The sequence below is a fragment of the Tupaia chinensis genome, unplaced genomic scaffold (genome assembly GCF_000334495.1).
Source record: "Tupaia chinensis unplaced genomic scaffold, TupChi_1.0 Scaffold000609_1, whole genome shotgun sequence".
In the NCBI taxonomy this organism is placed as follows: domain Eukaryota; kingdom Metazoa; phylum Chordata; class Mammalia; order Scandentia; family Tupaiidae; genus Tupaia; species Tupaia belangeri.
In genome coordinates, this window is record NW_006160128.1 from 2,855,891 (window position 1) to 2,877,225 (window position 21,335).

Consider the following 21,335-nt stretch of genomic DNA (forward strand, 5'->3'; position numbering starts at 1 on the left):
TTTTAAAGCATGCACTAAAATAAAATAAATCCTCCCTTTAAAATCAAAAGCCAACTTAAGGTTAGCTGACTGAACTCATAATATGACTGTTTCCACTTGTGCCAATATACATACTTTACGATGCTGTAGTAGAAGCAAAAATAATCTTTTCAACTTTTGTTATAAAAAAATAAACATTTATGGGAACCAGCAGTTAGTGTAATGGCTATGTTGCTGGATTCCCATGTAGTTGACTGCGGTTCGCGTCCCGGACCCAGGGGCTTAAAACTCACGCCGGGTGCGTGTGCGTGCATGCCCAAGATCCCGAGAGGAGAATGGAGGAGAAGGGACTGCGGCGTGACCATCCCCCTGGGGGGTGATTTCTCACTTTCTGTCTCAATGTCTCTGTCTGGCGAGTGCACACGCCCTATGGCGAAAGAACCTCTCCAGAAAAAAAAAAAACATTTAGAAAAATTTTCTGTTCTTCAGTAAGTCTCATTATTTAATCACTTTTTTTTTGGTGCATGGAAAATACTTTAAAAATCATTTACCTGCTCGAATTTTGACAGCCTGTGGGGTCAATCGCCTATTAATATTGTTGATGAGTACTTCCCGTTCATCTTCATTTAGATCTAAGCTATCCAAAATAGATGGGTCTCTAAAACAAAACCAAAAATTACAAAAGGTCATGGTTGGTTCTATTACTGATAACAATGAAACCAAACACACTACATTATGAAATAATGCATATTGTGGATTTTAAATGAGATAATGCAAGTAAAGCACTTAATGTGTTACAAAGGGAAAATAACCAATTATTAAAAGAAAAATTTTAAAGATCTGGCTAAATCAGGTAATTAAATGCCGCTTAATATATCTGACATCTCATAATTATTTCCATGTAATTAGCAGTCCTTGCTTCAGGGAGCTTAAAAATCTAGCTTGAAAAGATCAGAAACATGAGTAAACTTAATAAAGTGCATCCATGGGGCATCAGAAGAGTAAAGTATTACTTCCGGTTAGTAGTGGGGTAACTAATGAGGAAGGGTTTCAGGAACAAAGTATCATTTCATCTAAGCCTCCTAGGTGCCAGGTGCCTTTCAGTCACTCCTATATTTGTTGAACACATGAAAAAATACTAAAAGAATAGTAGCACTTTAATAAGCAAAGGTAGAACTGTTATGAAATGTTAGGACATATAAAAAAGGAATGGCACAAGCAATCAGGCTTAAAAGCATGGGATAGGGCTAGGACCTGGTGGTTTGAAAAAAATACCACATGCACGTCCAAAATCCTGAAGGGAGAGAGAAATGAGAAGGAACTGTGGTGTGACTATTCCCCATGGGGAGTGTTTTCTTACATTCTCTTTCTGTCTCTATAGTTAAGTGCATGTGCCCTCTGGCAATCTGAGGAAAAAAAAAAAAGCATGGGGTTAGCTAGGTGCAGTGGTTGTGCTATAATCCCAGCCACTTGGTGCTGGGCTGAGGCAAGAGTCTGAGGCTAGCATGGGCAACACACAGAGATTCTGTCTCTAGAGAGAAAAAAAAGTATGAGATCTGGTTAAGGAATGAAAGATGAAAAGAATCTGGGTGGAGGGAACTTTCACTTAGCTAATAACAAAGCAATAGGAAGATGGCCTAGCCTCAGTGGTGTAGATGGTAGCACAACACTGGAAACAAATAGGCAACTTCAAGTTCAAATTGTAAGTGGATTTGAAATACACCTAGTGTGCACATGCCCCAAATCCTGACTAGCTGCAGGGATCCGGCAAGGGGATCATGGTGTGAGGAGACTCTGTCTCGGTTTCACTTTCTCATGAACTGAAAATCAAAAACAAAGTAATAGGAAGGCAAGCCAACAGAAATGCCTACAAGGTGACCAAAGAAATCGAAAATGGGCAAATAAGATAAACAGATGTTTCACAGAAAAACATGAAAAGCTGTTAATCAACAATCATGAGCACATAAATCCAAAGATACTGTACAATAGTACAGTACTTCAAGAGGCAAAAGGAAAAAAATAATCTGAGATATTTACCAAATATTGGCGAGGGTAAAGGGAAATAAGAAAACTCACATAATTTTTAGAAGAAATATATCAATAAATTAGAGAATTAATTTGGTAAAACTAAATCAGTTTAAAGAGATATATAAAAATCAATCCTATAACCCAACAATCCTAGTCTTAGGAGAAAACTCTCAAAAATGTACATATGAAGTTATGTACATGGGTAATTTTCACAGTATTGTTTGAAAAATGCAGCAAAAAGGAAAATTACCTATGTATCTCTTAAAAGGGGAGCAGATAAAGCATTCTCACAGTGAAATGCTACATAGATATTAACACGGCTGAACATGGCTGAAGTAGGTTCTTATCTATCAATTTGGAGAAATTCTGCTGACAGCCTTACAAGTAAAAATGCAAGCTACAGAAATACAATAAAGAATTACATTTTATATTTAAAATGTATTCTATATACTCTACTGATACATAAGTAAAGAGACAAACAAAATTTATTTTTAACTGCCAGAGGTCATGTGTACTTGCCAAGGAGAGAGAGAAAGCAACCTCCAATGTGGTATGGTCATGCCACAAGGCCTCCTATTTCTCCATTCTGTCGAGATTTTTGGTCATGCATATACATGTGTCCAGAATGTTTTAAAAGCTGCCAAGCCAGGATTTTAACAGCAGTTGGCCATGTGGGATCTCGTTCCTTTAACCACTAGGCAATTAAGCTGGCCTAGAATTTTTATTTCCTAATTAAAAGTAAAAATATGAAGCACACGTGGCAAAGAACAGCATTAGTTTAATCTGGATAGTCAGTATGCTAGTGGTAAGGGGAAGGGATTAACATCGGTCAAGGCCTTGTGGGTAATGGAAATGGTGCTAGAAATAGGAGAGAGAGGTAAACTGGGGTCAGGTGATGAAACGTACTGACTGAGGTGTGCAGGACAGAAATATAAAGCAGTGCCCAATGGCTGACAGCACAAACTCTGGACGCAGCCTGAATGCCCATGTTTGAATAACTAGGTGTGTAAGATTAAGCAAATTATTTAATCTCTGCTTCAATTTCTTCAATCTTAAGACAGTAATAATAGAACTTACAGCACAGGTCATTGTCGGAATTACAATAAAGGCTGGTCGTTATTATTATTAGTCCTACGTTTTTCATGACATAATATTACAAGATATTCAATCACATTAGCAGGGCTTTGGAGCCCCAGAAGAGTTGGCCTGCTGGGGACTCTAATAGTCCCATGCCTGCTCTGGCCATTCAGATGGCTGAGGGGACCAGTATCTTGGCAGCAGTAGGGCTGCTCATGGAGCACTGACATTTAGGAAGGAGTAGGTGGTGAGGAAGCAGAGATGGCAAGTGCACAGAATTGAGGGAGTCTGGCTGTTAAAAGAAGAGGACAAACTGATCACAAAAGAAAAGTAGAAAGAAGGTTGAGAAGTTTGTCTTTTCGTATAAATGAAAGAAACTAATGAATATCTTTATGCTGATGGAGCAAAACTAATAAAGAAAAAGGGTGACAATCTGAAAGAGAGAAACTGATGCAAAAGGGTCCCAAAGCAGAAGCTTGGCACAGGTGGTAAGATTATTTTGAGAGCAAGAAAAGTATAAATTTCTATGTGTCAGAAGCAGAGGAGGAAATGATAAGTGGGATGGAGGTTAAGTGTGCTGAGAGAGTAGAAGTAGAGGAGTCCTATGCAATGATTTATATTTTCTTTATAAAATATGTAGCAGCTCACTAGCTGTGAGGGAAAAGGTAGAATAGGTAGTTAAGGCAGAGCAAAGAGAAGATCTAACAAAGCCACTACAAAAATGGGAGGAAAAACTGACCAGGAGTACAGAGAATAGGGAGCAGCAGTGAAGACCCATTGGAGGTTGGAGACCATGAGTGTGCAGTGGCACCAGGCTGCAAAATTGTGATTGTTCCTAGCAGCACTCAGCAGCCTACAAGTGCAGAGAAGGCAAGAACATCGGTCCACAGCTGGATATGAGGGAAAAGCAGAGCAAAAGCTCATGACATTGGCAAGAAAGTTGTTGAAATGGTGGATCATGGTGTGTCTCTGCAGGAAAGGGTGAAAACAGAGGGAGAAAAGATTGGGATCAGAGCTTCATACTTAAGAAGACACAGAGTAAGACTAACTATGTGGAAGCTGGAAGGACAGGAGGCTACAGTGAAAGAATAGAATGTATGAATCAAAGCTTTAAGAAGCAGAGCAAATTTTGGTGATAATGAGACTCAAGTAGAAAACTGGCTAAAGTGGTTATAGGTTGAAAGTCAAGAGGACTGAGGTAAAGAAAATAAGAGGTTATGTTTTGGGTGAGACATCTACACTGGTCCTGAAGTCACCTGGGAGAATAACAAAACTAGGAAATGAAAATGTTTAAGATGAAACTCTATAGACCTGACCATATATATTGGTCCATCTTATCCCAGCACCTTTAAGTGTCAGAGGACAAACGCTCACCAGAGAGAGCGAGAGAGACAGATGGAGAAAAGAAAGAGACAGAGGGAAAATATATCCTCACAATGGGGTGTGGTCATATCCCATTTCCTCTATTTCTCATCCTGTCAGGATTTGGGGCTTTCTTGCTAGTGTTTTCAGCATGTTTTTCAAGCCTCTGGGGGCAGGATTCAAACTGAGGTCAGTCATGTGGGATCTGGCTCTCTAACTGCTGTGCTAGTTGTGCTGCGGTGCTTAGTCTGAGGCTGACTGAGCGTAGGCAAGAGGGCAGACAGAGGATCATTTGTGGATGCAGAAGGAAAACAGAGGAGGGAACACTTCATTGAGACACTGGGTTTTGTGTCCTGGGTCATAAAGAGCCATAGGTTACTGAGGACAACATGGGCACAGTGACTGAGAAGGGTCACAGTTGTGGCTCCTGCCCAGTTGTGGAATGTGCATGTAGACCAATGAGACTAGAAGGAAAATGATGAGAGAGAGAGAGAGAGAGAGAGAGAGAGACCAACCAAGTCTGTGATAAGAGAAAATGAGCCACCATTGGAATTTTGGGGACATGCAGACATATGCCTGGCATGTTTTTCAAGCCTCCAGGGCTGGGACTCAAACTGAGGTCAGCCATGTAGGAGCTGGTTTCTAACTACTAGGCTATGGGACTGGTCCTCATGGGCCATTAATGCTGAAATATTTTTGTCTAAATTTGTCAAGGATTTAAAATACAGGTGCTGTGCTCTTAAAAGGTCAGGCTATCACCCTGTGTGCTATACCCAGCAGCTATGTTGATAAGGTAGAAGCAGAATCAAGGTGTTCTTACGAGACTGCATGCTTAAATGCATCATAGGCACCATATCCAGGTCTCTTGTATTTGTCATCGAAGACCCAGGCAGTCCTCTGGAACAGGCTTTCCAGCTGTTCATCCTTGGTGTATTCTAATACCTCAGCAACATGACGAAGAATGCTATACACCTAAGAACAAAATGAAGAGTGTAACAATTCAAAGATAAGAGAGTTATAAAAAAGGTATTTTACTATTTTAGTAGAAAGCGTACTTTGACTGCAACAATTTCTTTTTTTTCTTTTTGGAGAGGTTTTTGCTATAGGGCGGGTGCGCTCACCAGACAGACAGACAGAAAGCGAGAAATCACCCCCCAGGGGGGATGGCCACACCGCATTCCCTTCCCCTCCATTCTCCTCTCGGGATCTTGGGCACGCACACACACACGCCCGGCGTGAGTTTTAAGCCACCGGGTCCGGGACACGAACCGCGGTCAACCACATGGGAGTCCAGTGACATAGCCATCACGCTAACTGCTGCTCCCAGACTGCAACAATTTCTTAACAAAAGATCTCCATACGACAAGTTCTTTCTCCATAATAGGTAGAAATATACATAATTTAGGGTCCTAAGATTGGATCATGTCTTGACAATGAGACAAATGATGCCATTTGATTATTTCCTCACCCAGAAAAGGGAGAGAAAAGTATGCTCTTTAATAAATTAAGTATATACAAACACATATTATAAATGAAGGACTATTATACAAACATAAGCTGTTACTATTATTCCATATGACAGCATGGAACCAGGATTTAGATTTTAATATTTCTTCTGCTCTGTTATTTAAAAATTATCCCTCAATTTTACCCACCCGCAAAACTCTTTTTTAACCTCCTTAATAGAACAAAGGATCTAGAGACGAGAAAAAGTATAAACATTTTCATGTTAATTATACATGAAAATTGAGTAAGAAGGTACTAACACTGGCTCTTATATTTTATCATTTTAGTAAGATCTATTAACATTCATTTTAACAATATCCCAGGGAGACAAAAAATATGGAAGGTTCCCAGAGGTGGCTTTTCAAACTTGGTGGAACCCAAGGGTCTGCGTTTCTCATAAGCAGTCAGGTGATGCCAATGTGGTTGGTACACAGACTACGTTCTGAGTGATAGGTCCTATTAAAAAGGGATCACAGGGACCAGCAGATGGCGAAGTGGTTGTGTCGCTGAACTTCCATGTAGTCGACTACAGTTTGAGTCCTGGACCTGACGGCTTGAAACTCAGGCTGGGTGCATATGTGTGCATGTCTAGGAGAGAAGAATGAAGGAGAAGGGACTGCAGTATGGCCAATCCCCCTTCTCCAGGGAGTGATTTCTCGCTTTCTGTCTCTCGGGCGAGCGTACGTGTCCTAAAGAAAAATCTTTCATTCATAAGCATGGACCTGACGGCTTGAAACTCAGGCTGGGTGCATATGTGTGCATGTCTAGGAGAGAAGAATGAAGGAGAAGGGACTGCAGTATGGCCAATCCCCCTTCTCCAGGGAGTGATTTCTCGCTTTCTGTCTCTCGGGCGAGCGTACGTGTCCTAAAGAAAAATCTTTCATTCATAAGCAAACAAACAAATAAATAAATGGATCACAGGTCCAGCCTGGTGGCACTGTTGGTAGCAAACTGAACTTCAGTGCAGGAAGTCATGGCTGACCATGAGCTCAGATGCCTAGGTCTGCCTGAAACAAGCCAGGTGTGTGTATGCACGTCCAAGATCCTGACAAGCCGGAAGGCTAGAAAATGGTGATGGCAGCGTGATGAGACGCTCTTGAGGATGCTTCTCTCTTTCTCCTCTCTCGTGTACACACTTTCATGAATAAGAGAATTTAATAAGAGAATTTACTGGTAAGTGTTTTCAAATATAAAGCATACTCATTAATAATATAACATATCAGAGAAACAAAGGGAAAGATTAGGGTAATCTGAGGGCTTTTAAGACCTTTTTTCTCTCTAACATGGATTAAGCAAGATTACAAAATATTATCTTCATTCAAACATTCTCTGCATTTTATCTTGAGGACAGAAACACACATAGTAGAAGAGAAGAGATACTAGAGAAGAGCAAACAAAACAGACAATGGAGCCAGCAAGTGGAATGGTGGTTAATGTGAGGTCCCACATGGCCAACTGCTGGATTCAAGTTCTAGACCTGGCAGCTCGAAAAAACATGCTGGCACACATGTACAAATGCCTAAAATCCCAAGAGGAGAATGGAAAAAAGACTGCAGCATGGCCATCCCCCCGGGGGGTGCTTTCTGACTTTCCCTCTCTCTGAGTATACATATGTGCCCTGTGGCAAATTAACAAACAAAACCAAAAACCAACACCCCCCCCCCAAAAAAAAGCAAAACAATGGAAATTGTACCTTAAGAACTAAGGACCAAGGGAATGAAGGTTTTTTTTGTTGTTGTTGGAGTTTTTTGCTATAGGGCATGTGCACTCACCAGAAAGAGAGAGACAAAGAGAGAGACAAAGAGACAGAAAGTGAGTAATCACCCCCCCCAGGGGGATGGCCACAGCACAATCTCTTCTCCTCTTGGGATCCCGGGCACGCACGCACATGTGCCCAGCGTAAGTTTAAGCCAGTGGGTCTGGGACTCAAACTGCGGTTGACTGCATGGGAGTCCAGTGACACAGCCATTATGCCAACTGCTGGTCCCGGGAATGAAGTATAACAATTTAAACAGAACCTAGAGCAGAGAAATACAGACAGAAAAAAATGAGGAATATTCTTGCTTCACTAGTGTTTACTGTGGATGATAAGTGAGTAGGAAACGAGAGCAAAAATATTAATAAAAGGAAAAAGAAATAATCCTAACAAACGAGGAGGGGGGAAAAAAACAAAAACCAGCAATAGGGACTTAGATCTTCTGCCCAGACTTTACCCTCCTGCACTCCCCCCCCCCCCCACGCTGCGCCAGGACCCAGGACAATACAATCACCAGCCATCTATATCTGAGTTCTGAGTGGTTCTTTTCGTGCAGCATGCTAGCACGCCATGCAGTTTTAATTTTTTGTTTTAAAACAAAATTTTTTTTTGTCTTAAAAAAATTTTTTTTTCTCTTCTTTTGGGGGTTTTTCTCTTTTCATTTTATTTTTCTTTTTACCTTTCTCACTTTTCTGCACATCCTACACACACTGAGTTTCTAGACAGGTCTAGGTGCACCGTAACCAAATACCTGAATACTTTTAGGGTCAGATTAATCCTCAATTTCCACTGAACCTGCTGCACAAAGGGAGAAAAACACTGTACTGTTTAGAGATTGCAGGTCACTTCCTCCTCCATGCCTCTGAATGCTCAGATTTAACTAAAAAAACTAGGAAAAAACATATAATCCATCAGATGACCAGAAACCACCGCAGAGGCACAAATATCAGAAACCAAGAAAATATCTCTCCCCCAATGGAAAAGAATTAACTCCTCATCCTCCATAGACAATACAAAGGAACTCGTGGAAATGTCAGATAAAAATTTTTAAATATTCAAAGTGACAAAGCTAACAGAGATGCAAGAGAAAAGAGACAACAAACTCTAGAAACTCTAGAAACTCCAGGAAGAAAGAGAACGAGTTCCAGGAGGTGAGGAAGTTCTTGAACGATCTGAAAGAGGAAATACACATCATAAAAAAGAATCAAATGGAATGGTTAGAGATAAAGGCTGTAATACAGGAAATCAAAACCTCCCTTGAAAGTATTAAAAGCAGGTTAGATCATGCAGAACATTGAATCTCAGATGTAGAAGATAGAACCTCTGACCTAGCAAAAACTCTCCAAAAAGACTGAGAAAATAATCCCCAAAAATGAGAATAACATACGAGTAATACTAGATACCATTAAACGCCCAAACATCTGGATCATCAGTATCCCAGAAGGTGAAGAAACTAAGGGTGTTGATAATCTATTCCATGAAATCCTGGAAGAAAACTTTCCAAACTGAGAGAAGTACTCAAATAACACAAAGGACTCCACATAGAATCAACCCAGAAAGATTTTCTCGAAGGCATAACAGCCAGATTGACCAAAACCATAGACAGAGACAAGATACTAAGTTGTCAAGAGACAAACATCAAGCTACTTTCAAAGGATATCCCATCTGGCTAACGTTGGACCTCTCATTGGAAACAATGCAAGCAAGGAAAGAATGGGAAAATATATTCAAAGTGTTAAATGAAAAACAACTTCAACCAAGAATACTGTACCCGCCAAGATTATACTACATATGGGGGAAAAAAGACAAAAACACTCTCAGGTAAACAAAACCTGAAAGAATTTACCAACACCACACCAGATCTCCAAGAAGTGCTGAAGGGAGTGCTATACCAGGAAAACTAAAGGTGAACACACAGAAATAAGAGTTCAAAAAACAACCAAGAAAATGATCAGTCTAATGGTAGGAACAAGTCCGAAGTTAAATGTTAACTTCCAAAGTTTAAATGGAAAGATTACAGTAACACTGCAAATTCAGTAGAAGAGAAATTACATGAGACTGAACTGGAGAAATAGAAATTTTATGACTTGACTAAAACATTACTGATTTTCTTTTATGCTTTGTTTTCCAGATTTAAGGATTTTTGTCTCCTCTTGAACTGCTGCTAGTTTCATCTACCTACTATTTGAACTGAATTCTAACCTTTTTTTGGCTTTAAGTCTTAAGCAAATTTCTCTTAACATTTTTTGATTTTGATCTATTAAAACTAAAACTATTTTTCTTTAAATTAAAAAATGTATTAAAGGGCTGGCAGGTGGCGTGGTGATTAAGGGTGCTGGACTCCCACATGGGCAACCGTGGATTAAGTCCTGGACCTGGTGGCTTGCTTTCTCTTTCTCTCTCTCTTACTCTGTCCCTCTCTGGTAAAATAAATAAAGTTAAATAAAATAATTCTTTTTAAAAAATGCATTTAAAAAATACCTATTTAATGACTATAGTAAGTTATATAGTCCAAGCGAGGTGCTATTTTATGGTATGTTCACTTTACTTACTTTAGGTTCGCTTTACTTACTTTAGGTTTACGCCTAAAGTCAGACATGTGTTCATAGATATGTATGTATTCATCAGCTACACTTGTTATTGAATGTTTTTTCTTTTTTTATCTTTTTTTTTTTTTGAGAGATTTTCACTGTAGGGCGCGTGCGCTCGCCAGACAGACAGAGAGAGACATAGAGACAGAAAGCGAGAAATCACCCCCCAAGGGGGATGGTCACGCTGCGATCCCTTCTCCTCCATTCTCCTCTCGGGATCTTGGGCACGCACGCACACGTGCCCGGCGTGAGTTTTAAGCCACCGGGTCCGGGACACGAACCGCGGTCGACTACGTGGGAGTCCAGCGACATAGCCATTACGCTAACTGCTGGTTCCCTTATTGAATGTTTTTAGATTAATTAAGATCTTTAGTGAATCAATAAAGTATGGGGGCAAAAAAATAAAGGCAAGGAAAACAACTGGAGATACTGGAGAGACCGAAGACAGTGTGGGAGGAGGGTGGGAGATGGCAGAGGGTGAGAGACAGGGAATCGGGGTGGGGGGGGGGCAGAAACAAGAAGTGGAACATTATTCGATGATAACATGTATGGTAATGTCCTTAATTGAGCCAATACACAGAGTATTCTGGATGGAAAATCTCATTTTGTATACTGTATTGATGTACAGTGAATGAATGAATGTAAACAAACAAAACAAACTAGCAATAGGTCCCTGAGTTGTTGTCCTAGCGTCAGACATTCTACAAACTCTTGCCCATTCTTTTTTTTTAAGTTGTTTTTTTTTTTTCCATGCGCAAGAGACAGAAATAGCACCTTCAACAGGGTTTTGACACAACAATCTAATCCCAACTTCAACCAACTCTGCTTGCTCACAAGCACATGAGTGCCCAGCATACTCAGGGATGTCTCCAGATATGAACCCAGAGGATTCCCATGTTGGACTGCCTCACAAAGTGTCACATTTTACCGTTATATCACCATCTGGCCCCTCCAGACACTGCTCATTTTTAACATACAACAGCAGGTTGTCTGTTATCCTTATCCAAGAACAGCTTAAAATCAAGAACAAGGACTGATCTTATGGCCCAGTGGTTAAGGGAATTGGATCTCACATGGCTGATTTGGTTTAGGTCTCAGCCTTGGAAGCTTGAAAACAAGCCAGGTGTGTGTGTATGCCTGCCCCAAACCCTGGCAGGATGGAGAAATGAAGGGATTGCAGCATGACCATGCCCCACTGGTGGGTGCTTTTTCTGTCTCTGTGAGCATATATACGCTCTGTTAATTAAAAAAAAAAAGAAAAAAAAAAAAAAAACCCCGAGAACTGTTGTGACATCCTAATCAGAAACAAACTAAAGCAGCTGGAACAACTCATAGTAATTTAAAAAAAAGCTTCAAAACACTAGCTTCTAAGTACTGATTTGAGATTCTTAGGTCAGAAGCACTAAGAAGCAATACTTTAAGAACACAACTGCATTGTGAGATAAAAAACACCAAAGGGGCCAGCTGGTGGCATGGTGGTTAAGGTGGCTGGATCACATGGCCACCACACGGTTTGAGTTGTGAATCCGGCAGGTTGCAAAAGATGGTGGCTGTGTGTGCATGTGTGCCCCAAATCCTGACAAAATGGAGAAACAGAGATGGACGGTATTGTGGCTTGACCAGTCCCCATATTGGGGGTGAGGGAGATGTGCTTTCTTGCCTTCTCTCTCTGGAGAGCACATGTGCCATTTGGAGAAAAAAAAAAGAAAGAAAGAAAGAAAAAGAAGCCCTAGAGTTGTGGTCTTAAAAAATGATATTGCCAAATAACACATAATTGGAAATAAACATTATAAAAAATTGTAGATTTTTTTCATTTCCCCTCAGAGAAACAACACATGCTGCTTATTTAATAAGCACTAAGGATGAACCAATTTGACTCAAAATCAACTTACAGTTTTGGATTTTGTGAATTTGTCTTCACATTTTATTGCTTCCTCTGGAGAAACTCTTCTTTTTGACAAATCAATATATCCTGTATAAAAATATCGTAAAAAAAAAAATTATCTCCATCCAGGTGCCAGCATACTGTTGTGATCAGTTTTTACAACCAAATTATTTGACTGGCATACTCACAATTATTCTCCAATATAACCATTATCAACAAATATTGCATAAATAGTACAAGATGAGAATTTTTTTTTCAGAAATGCATAAACTGTCAAGTAATTTTATATATTCTTTATTATTGGGGTGAACTTCCAATTATCCAAATGAAAGCTAGTCAAATTCCTCTCCTTTTACTTCTACCCCTCCCTGTGCTTCTTCAGAACAAATACTCTGATCTTGATGTAATTTAAGGAAAGAGGCTATTCTCAACAGAAGTCACAAAAGAATAGAATAAATTAAAAAGAAGCCACAAGAGAATAACTACCATCTATAAGTGAGTACCATATCCAAATGACTATGGTAGGTACTTTACTAACGCATCTCAACGAACTCTCAGAACAATCTTGTATGGGAGATTATGGGTGCTCTTTGTCATTGCACCTCACCTTTTTGTAAATCAGCAGATACTGAAACCTAAGAGGTTAAGGAATTTGTCAAGCTCAAATGGCTAGAAAATGGCTGAACTCCACAAATATGTATCTGGTTAGGACTTCCAGTATAATGCCAGCAGAGGGGAGAGTGAATACTTTGCCTTGTTCCCATTACTGGTGGAAAGTATTGTGTATAATAGCATTTTCCTAGAGACCCTTTATCAGATTAAAAATTCCTTCTATTTCTATTGGGTCATCAGAAAGGTCATGAAGTATTTTTGCATAGAAAAACATCATGACTTTTCCAATGACCCAATAGTGTGCTTTTTATTATGAATGGAAGCTGAACTTAATTTTGTCAAATGCTTTTTAAAAATTTATGCATTCCTTCAGAGACAGAGAGAGAGAGAGAGGGGAGGTGAAAGGAAGAGGCATTCTCAACAGAGTCTTCACACCACAAATCACCCCCTAGCCTTGGCTGGCTGGTCGGGATCATGGGCATATCCATGCATGCCTGGCATGTTTAGGGAAGTCCTGGGACATGAATTCAGGATTTTTCTCAAGTGATTCCAGCTGCATTACCATTATGGCCTGCCACTTGGCCCCCTCTAAGCATTCTCTATCATGAAAAAAAAAAAGTATTTACATATAGTAAAATTCACTACTTTAAATGTACAGTTCTGTGAGTTTTAACAAAAGAACACAATCATGTAACCACTACCACACCAAGATCCATCACCTCCTATAAAAAAATGATGTGAGCATACTTTTATTATATATCGAGCAAGTAATCAATTCTGCAAGGGATATCAGTTGGTTGTCATCTAATTTAATTCTGACACTACTTGGAGACAGCATCAGATCACACAGGTTAAGGGCTGTCTCCAAGACTGCCCCCCTTACTGGATGCCAACCACGAGCCCCAGATTGTTTTCAACTGTACTCTGACTAGCCGGCTATAAACTGGGGTTCCCATGACTCCATCCCAGATTTAGATTAATTTGATAGAGTGGATTCTCAGAACTCATAGTGCGGATTCTCAGAACTCAGAGAAACAATTTACATCTACCAGTTTATTTTAAAGGGTATTACAAAGGTTATGGATGAAGAGATGTATAGGCACAGTATGTTGGAAACAGTGTGGAGATTCTGTACCCTCTGTGGGCACTCTCCAGGAACTTTTTCATGTTCAGTTATCCAGAAGCTCTGCAATCTGTCTTTCTGGGTTTTTATGGAGACTTCACTGTATAGCATGAAATTCTAACACACTGGGTGGGGAAACCCAGTAAGGCCTGTCTATTCAGATTCTTGGCCTCTCTGTGTGGAATTTGTTCCTTCCAGATATGGGGTGAGACCCTCTGGAATGAGGATCTTGTGATTTACTATTAGAAAGACAAGGGAAAATCAGAGTTTTTGTTTGTTTGTTTGTTGTTGTTGGTTGGTCGTTTTTTAAAAGAATTATGTAATAAACAAACTACCAGGTTCAGGATTCAAACCCCGGGTCAATCATGTGGGAGTCAAGCGCCTTAAGGACCATGACACCAGCAGGTCCCCGGAAACCAGAGTTTAAAAGACCACCCTGGGGCTAGTTCTTATGGCCTACTTTGGAAGAAAAAGGAACAGGTGAAAGGAGACCAACAGAAGGTAAATTGTCTTCCACCTTAATTTCTTTGCTGCTATTTCAAAGCTGCTTCAAGAACCAAGGACAGGAAACCAGCAGTTAGCGTAATGGCTATGTCGTTGGACTCTCACGTAGTCGACCGCGATTCGCGTCCCGGACCCTATGGCTTAAAACTCACGCCGGGCGCGTGTGCGTATGTGCCCAAGATCCCGAGAGGAGAATGGAGGAGAAGGGATTGCGGCGTGACCATCCCCCCTGGGGGGTGATTTCTCGCTTTATGCCTCTATGTCTCTCTCTTGTCTCTCTCTCTCTTTGTCTGGTGAGCGCACACGCCCTATAGCAAAAATCTCTCCAAAAAAAAAAGAAGAACCAAGGACAAAGGGTCTGAATACGTGTGAGCTCCTTCTCCCCTTCCCCCTCTAGCCCCCCTTCAACTGTGTTGTTAGGAGGGCATATGTGCTTGACTGGGAGACAGAGAGAGGAGAAAGTATCTCCCTCCATGGGCAATGGTCATGCCACAATCCCTCCTCCTTTATCTCTCCTTCAAGATTTTGGGCAACTGTGTTTCTCAATCTGCTGAGTCCTGGATTCAAACTGGGATCTGGCTGCCGCAACCACCAAGCCTTGGGGCAGGCCCCTTTTGAGCCAAGAATCATGGAGGAAAACCAAGAAATACCATATTATATGGTTTTAGATACAGGTTTTATGGTTAAATAGTTCTTTAAACATTTTGGCTTGTCTTTTTATTTTCTTAACAGTGTTTTTCAAAGAACATTACGTTTATAATTTTGATAAAGTCCAACTTATCAATTTTTCCTTTCACAGATTATGTGTTAAAATTTTTATTTATTTATTATTATTGTAGCAGCAGTAGTATTCAATTTGAACAGAGAGAGACAGAGACAGAGAGGGAGAGTGAGAAAGCAAGTCGCCAGGTCTGGAACTTTAACCACAGTCGGCCATGTGAGCCCAGTGTCATAACCACCATGCAACCTGCCAGCCTCTGGATTACGATTCTGATGTGGATCAAAGAAAACCTTGCCTAACCCATGATCACAAAGGTGTATTTCTATGTTTTCTTTGAGCAGTATTATAGTTTTAGATTTTTCTGTTTGGGTCATGAGTCATTTTAGTTTTTGTATAATGTGAGTTGTATAAATTGAGGTTTGTTTTTTTTTTTAAACATATGGACACACAACTGTCCCAGCAGTGTTCTTCAAGTCCCTCTGTATTACTGTCAGTTATCAATTCATCATAAGTAAGAATATATATAAGGTTTTTAGTGTTAAATAAAAGTGGCAATCCATACACTGTAGTTGGTCATGCTTTATTTACCCTTTTTACACTGCTTGATTCTATAAGCTTATATTTTACTGTGAATTTTTGCATCACTGCTCATGACAGATTTGGTCAATATTTTGTTTTAAAAAAACAATGCCTCTAGGTCAGTCAGTGGTGTGGCAGTTAAGGTGGCTGGATCCCACATAGCCAGCTGCTTGGTTCAAGTCCCAGACCTGGTGGCTTGAAAAACAGTGGCACATGTGTAGGCATGCCCAAAATCCTGAGAAAAGAACAGGGGAGAATACACTGTGGTGTGGCTATTCCCAATAAGGAGTGTTTTCTCACTGCTACCCACTTCTATCTCTCTGGTGAGCACACATGCCCTATAACAATCTAAAATAAGTAAATAAAAATAGTCTCTTATGGCCTTCCTAAAGATATTTGTGAAAGTTATCACCTTAAGTTTTTAAATTTCAAGTGTGAAATACTTACACCTTGAATATTTGATATAATTAATCAATAAAGCTACCTGGGCCTAGAGTTTTCTTGATAAAAACATTTTTAATGGCCAGCAGATGATGGTGAAGGTGGCTGGAACCTACATGGCCAACTATGTGGTTCAAGTCCTAGCCCTAGCAGTTGTAAAAAGTTGCTGGGCATGTGTATGTGTACCCAAAATTTGAGAGGAGAATGGACTGAGGTGTGTCCATCCTCCCAAAGGGTGATTTCTCACTTTCCCTCTTTTTCTCTCCAGCAAGTACATATGCTCTTATAGTAAAAACTAAAAAGTTTTAAATAATAAACTCAATTTCTCTAACAGATATAGGACTATTCAAATTTACCGTTTTATCTTGTGTCAGTATTGGTTACACTGAATTTCTCAAGAAATATGCCCATTTTATCTAATTTATTGAAATTACTGGCATAATGTTATGCATAAAGTTGATAACAGCATTCCCTTACTAGTCTTTTAATGTTTGTAGCATCCGTAGTGATAGCCCTTCTCATCACTGAGCTTGGCAATTTGTGTTCTCTCCTTTTTTATTCATCAATCTAGCTAGGGGTTTATCAATTTTGTTCTTTTAAGAAACCAACTTTTAACTTACTGGATTTTCCTACCATTTTCCTAAATTTCTATTTCACTTATTCTATTTTTATTACTTTTCCCCTTACTTTAGGTTTACCTTTTTTCTTTCTTGCTTTTTTTTTTTTTTAAAGAGAGATTTTTGCTACAGGGAGTGTGCACTTGCTGGAGAAACAGAGATAGAAAGTGAAAAACCATCCTCTGGGGGGATGGCCATGCCACAATCTTTTCTCCTCCATTTTGCCATCAGGTGATTTTGACACTGAATATCATAATGTATGTGGTACTAACATGTTACATACTTATAAAACATGAGAATAAATTATGTGTGAGAGAAAGCGATGTGATCAAGAAACAGATGATGTATGAGGTGGCTGCCAGTTCAACATGACATACTGTTTTATAGTAAATCTTTTCACACAAAAGTATAGGTGGCCAGCAGGTAATGTAGTGGTTAAGGCACTGGACTCCCACATAGTTGACCATGGTTTGAGCCTTGGACCCAGTGGCTCAAAAATCATTTTAGGTGCATGTGTGTGCATACCCCAAATCCAGAAAGTATGGAGAAAAATGGATTGTGGCATGGCCAGTCCACATGGGGGGTGATTTCTCACTTCCCCTCTGTCTCTGTCTCTCTCCCTTGGGTGGACACACATGCCCTATAGCAAAAAATCTTAAATAAGAGTACATTTGAATATAACAATAAAAAGTATAGTAAATATGTAAACCAATAACTGAGTCTTTTATTATCATTATCAACTATTATGTTCCATACATTAACTATACATGCTATACTTTTTTTCTCCTTAGGTTTTTGCCATATGGCTTATGACTTGACACAGAGACATAGAGAGAGACAGAGAGGGAAAGTGAGAAATCACCCTCTGGGAGAATGACCACACTGCAATTCCTTTTCCTCCTCCATTCTCCTCTTTGTGGGAAATTCAGTGTTTAACCATGATACCACCCACTGGTCCATGCTATACTTTAATATAACAAACAATCTAGTAGGATTTTTTATAACAGCATCACCACAAACATATAATGTACTACACCAGAACATCATTAGGCAATAGGCAATTTTCAGTTTTATCATAATTTTATGGAGCCAGTATTGTATATTCATGCGATCTGTCAGTGATATAGACACTGTTATGTGGTGCATAGTTATTTGGAAAGCTTGTTCAATTTTGGGAATACCTGACCTCTGAGGTATGATACTGATTTCAAACTTAAGTTTCAATATGATCAGAGAATATACTCTATGTTTTCAAACTTTTTAAAGTTATTCAAATTGTATTATGGCTCAACTCATTTTTTATCTTGGTAAATGTGAGGCACACTTGAAAAAAAAATACAAAATTCTACTTTTTCTGGGTGTAGTGTCTTAAGTATCAATCAGGTTGAAATCTACTGATTTTTTTGGTCTGTTTCCATCATATGTTCAGAACTTGCTCAAACATCCATCTATGATTATAAATTTGTCTACTTCTCTCTTTAATTCTTCATTTTTTTCTTTATATTTTTGATGTTCTATTATCAGTCATTTACACATTGATGACTGTTCTGTCTTTTGAACAATTTGACCATTTATCATCACAAAATGTTTCTATTTAGCTCCAGTTATACTTTTTGGTCTTTAAGTCTGTTGTATCTGATATTAACACATCCATTCCAGTCTCCTTATGGTATTGTTTGCATAGTGTATCTTTTCCCATCCACTAGTTTTCAGCCATGTCTCTGGCAGAAAGCATTATTGTTGGGTCTTGTTTAATCCACTCTAACAATCTCTGCCTTTAAATCAGAGTATTTACTTGATTTACATTTAGTGTATTAAAAAAAAAAAACAAACAACAATTTGCCAGAGGGCACATGCACTTGCCAGAGAGAAACATAGAAAGAGGAAGAGGGAGAAAGTACTCCCTAATGGGGCATGGTCACCCCATCACTTTCTCGCCATTTCTGTTTTGGGGCATGTGTACACATGCATCTGGTGTGTTTTTCAAGATGATGGGGCCAGGATTCAAACTGCCTGGTCAATTTTATGGGATCTGGCTCCTTTAACCACTAGGACACAGGGCTGGCCCTAGTGTAATTACAGATATAACCAGGTTCGTCTTTATATTTTAAGTATTGTCTTCCCTTGGTACTTGCAGAGGACTGTACAGATCCCCAAATCCTCAGATGTTCAAGTGGCTTATATAAAATGGTGTAGTATTTGCATAAAACCTACATGTATTTTCCTAGACACTTTAAATAATCTCTACAATATTTCTAATACCTGATAGAATGTAAATGCTATGTCAAAAGTTATTACTATATTGTTTAGGAGAAAAAAAATGATGAAAAAAAAAAATCAACTGTACATATTCAATACAAATGGCCTAACTGTAGTAGTGTAACATTTTATGAGTTGGTTGAACTCATAGATACAAAAGAGCTGAATATTTGGTTTTTATTTGTTCATTCATTCTGGTTTTTGTTCCTCCATTCTGTCCTCTTTTAGGTTACCCTAATATCTCTTCTACAATTCCATTTGATTTACCTTTGGCATCTTGACTTTTTGCATTTATTTTAATTGCTAGAGGATGCGTGCATTGACACAATGACACACACACACACACACAGAAGTGGGGGGAGGGGAGGGGGAGGAAGAGAGGGAGAGGGAGAGGGGAGAAGAGGGGAAGAGGGGCCCAGAGAGAGAGAGAGAGAAAGCATCCCTCAATGGGATGCAGTCATGCTGCAATCCTTTTCACTCTATTCCTTCTTCCTGTCAGGATTTTGGGCATGCATGCACATGCATCCAGCATGTTTTTTAAGCTGCTGGGATTAGGATTCAAACCACAGTTGAGCATGTGGGGTCTGGCTTCCTTCACCACTGAGATATGGAGATGGCCCTCTTCTTGTATTTTTTTTTTCTAGAAATTACCATATATATTCTTATATAGTACATATATATAATATTGATTCTTACACCTTAGTTTAGTTAGAGTTAATACTGTTCCATTGCATTTAACTTAGCTTTACATCAATAAAAAGGCATCCAAAATATTCAATCCTATCAATGTAGATGAATAAACTAATACTCTGGTTTACTTATCTGACTCTTCTGTGTTTAGTTATAATGAACCAATTATCAAGATCCTGAAAAATACAGGTAATAAAAATTCAAGTTCTTATTTTTTTAGAGACAATATCTTGCTATGTTGATCAGGCTGGACTTGAACTTCTCACCCTTCTGTCTCAGACTCCCAGGTAGCTAAAATTACAGGCATGGGCTAGCCTACCTAGGTTAAAATTCAAGTTATCCAACTCACAGAAAATAAGTCTCAGATGATTAATTAAAGTACTAACGTAAGAGGTCTTGCTTAGATGTCTAATTGGCATGTAATAGAACTTTGTATTTAAGTGTTTTAAGTATAAAAATTCTTTTTTGGGCAGCCAGCAGGTGGCATGGTGGTTAAGGGTGCTGGACTCCCACATGGCCGACTGTGGTTCAAGTCTCATATCTGGCGGCTTGCTTTCTCACTTTTTCCTCTCTCTCTCTGTCCTTCTCTGGTCAAATTAAATAAATGAATGAATAAAGTTAAGTAAAATAATTCTAAAAATAATTCCTTTTTTTTTTTAAACTACAGTATACAATTAATAAAAAAAATTTTAAAACAAACCATTTTAAATCAGAAATTCATGTTTCTGGGAGACCAGCAGTGAGCGTAATGGCTATGTCGCTGGACTCCCACATAGTTAACTGCGGTTCGAGTCCTGGACCCGGTGGCTTAAAACTCACACCGGGCACGTGTGCGTGCATGCTGCAGACCCCAAGAGGAGAATGGAGGAGAAGGGACTGCAGTGTGGCCACCCCCCTGGGGGGTGATTTCTCACTCTCTGTCTCTGTGTGTATGGCAAGCGCTCGAGCCCTATAGCAAAAAAAAAAAAAAAAAAAAAAGAGAAAGAAAGAAACACATGTTTCTGATTTTTTTTTTTTTGACTTACCTTTTTCTTTGTCCACTCTAATAACAACCACACATTCATTCCTTCCAATTCGGATGAGTTTGTTTATAGAACGGATACGTCTTCTGGACAATTCACTAAGAAGAATCATGCCTTCGATATTATTGTATTCCAGCAAGCTGACATAAGCCCCCATTTCAGCAATGGATCTTACATTCACCATGACTACATCTTCCACCTCAGGAAATTTATGTTGATAAAATCTACAACTTAGACCCGGCATTCTGCAATTTAAAGAAAGAAACAATTTAGTGTCCAATGAAGGTCAAAATAAAGAATTGTTGACAATTTCCCTATCTTGCCACCAGGGGGGAAAAAGATGGAAGAAGCATAATTATTAGTCTTATCTCTTTAAACTTCTTAAATGGTACCAGAAAACAGACAGATGTCCAGGGACTAAGTTTGAATTTTTATTCTGCGCCACATTTTTGTAAAGCTTCAGTGATTCTCAGTTTTATAGGAATCATAAAAAATAATGACCATCTATAAAGTATTCTGAGACCTAAGGATTAAAGGAATACCTTAAGAGTAAAATACTATTTTAATACCAAATGATTGGAAG

The 21,335-nt window shown here is 39.2% G+C and overlaps 1 protein-coding gene across 1 annotated transcript in view; it reads right to left on the reverse strand.

Moving 5' to 3' along the window:
• The window catches only part of EIF2S1 (eukaryotic translation initiation factor 2 subunit alpha), a 30,069-nt gene that overhangs the window by 3,949 nt on the left and 4,785 nt on the right, over positions 1-21,335 (reverse strand). The window contains exons 2-5 of the mRNA XM_006158787.3: positions 20,756-20,997; positions 12,192-12,271; positions 5,267-5,418; positions 531-637 (exon numbers count right to left, since the gene is read on the reverse strand). Coding sequence (XP_006158849.1) covers positions 531-637; positions 5,267-5,418; positions 12,192-12,271; positions 20,756-20,996 — 580 coding nt within the window. The 5' untranslated portion in view covers position 20,997. The remainder of the gene's footprint in view (positions 1-530; positions 638-5,266; positions 5,419-12,191; positions 12,272-20,755; positions 20,998-21,335) is intronic.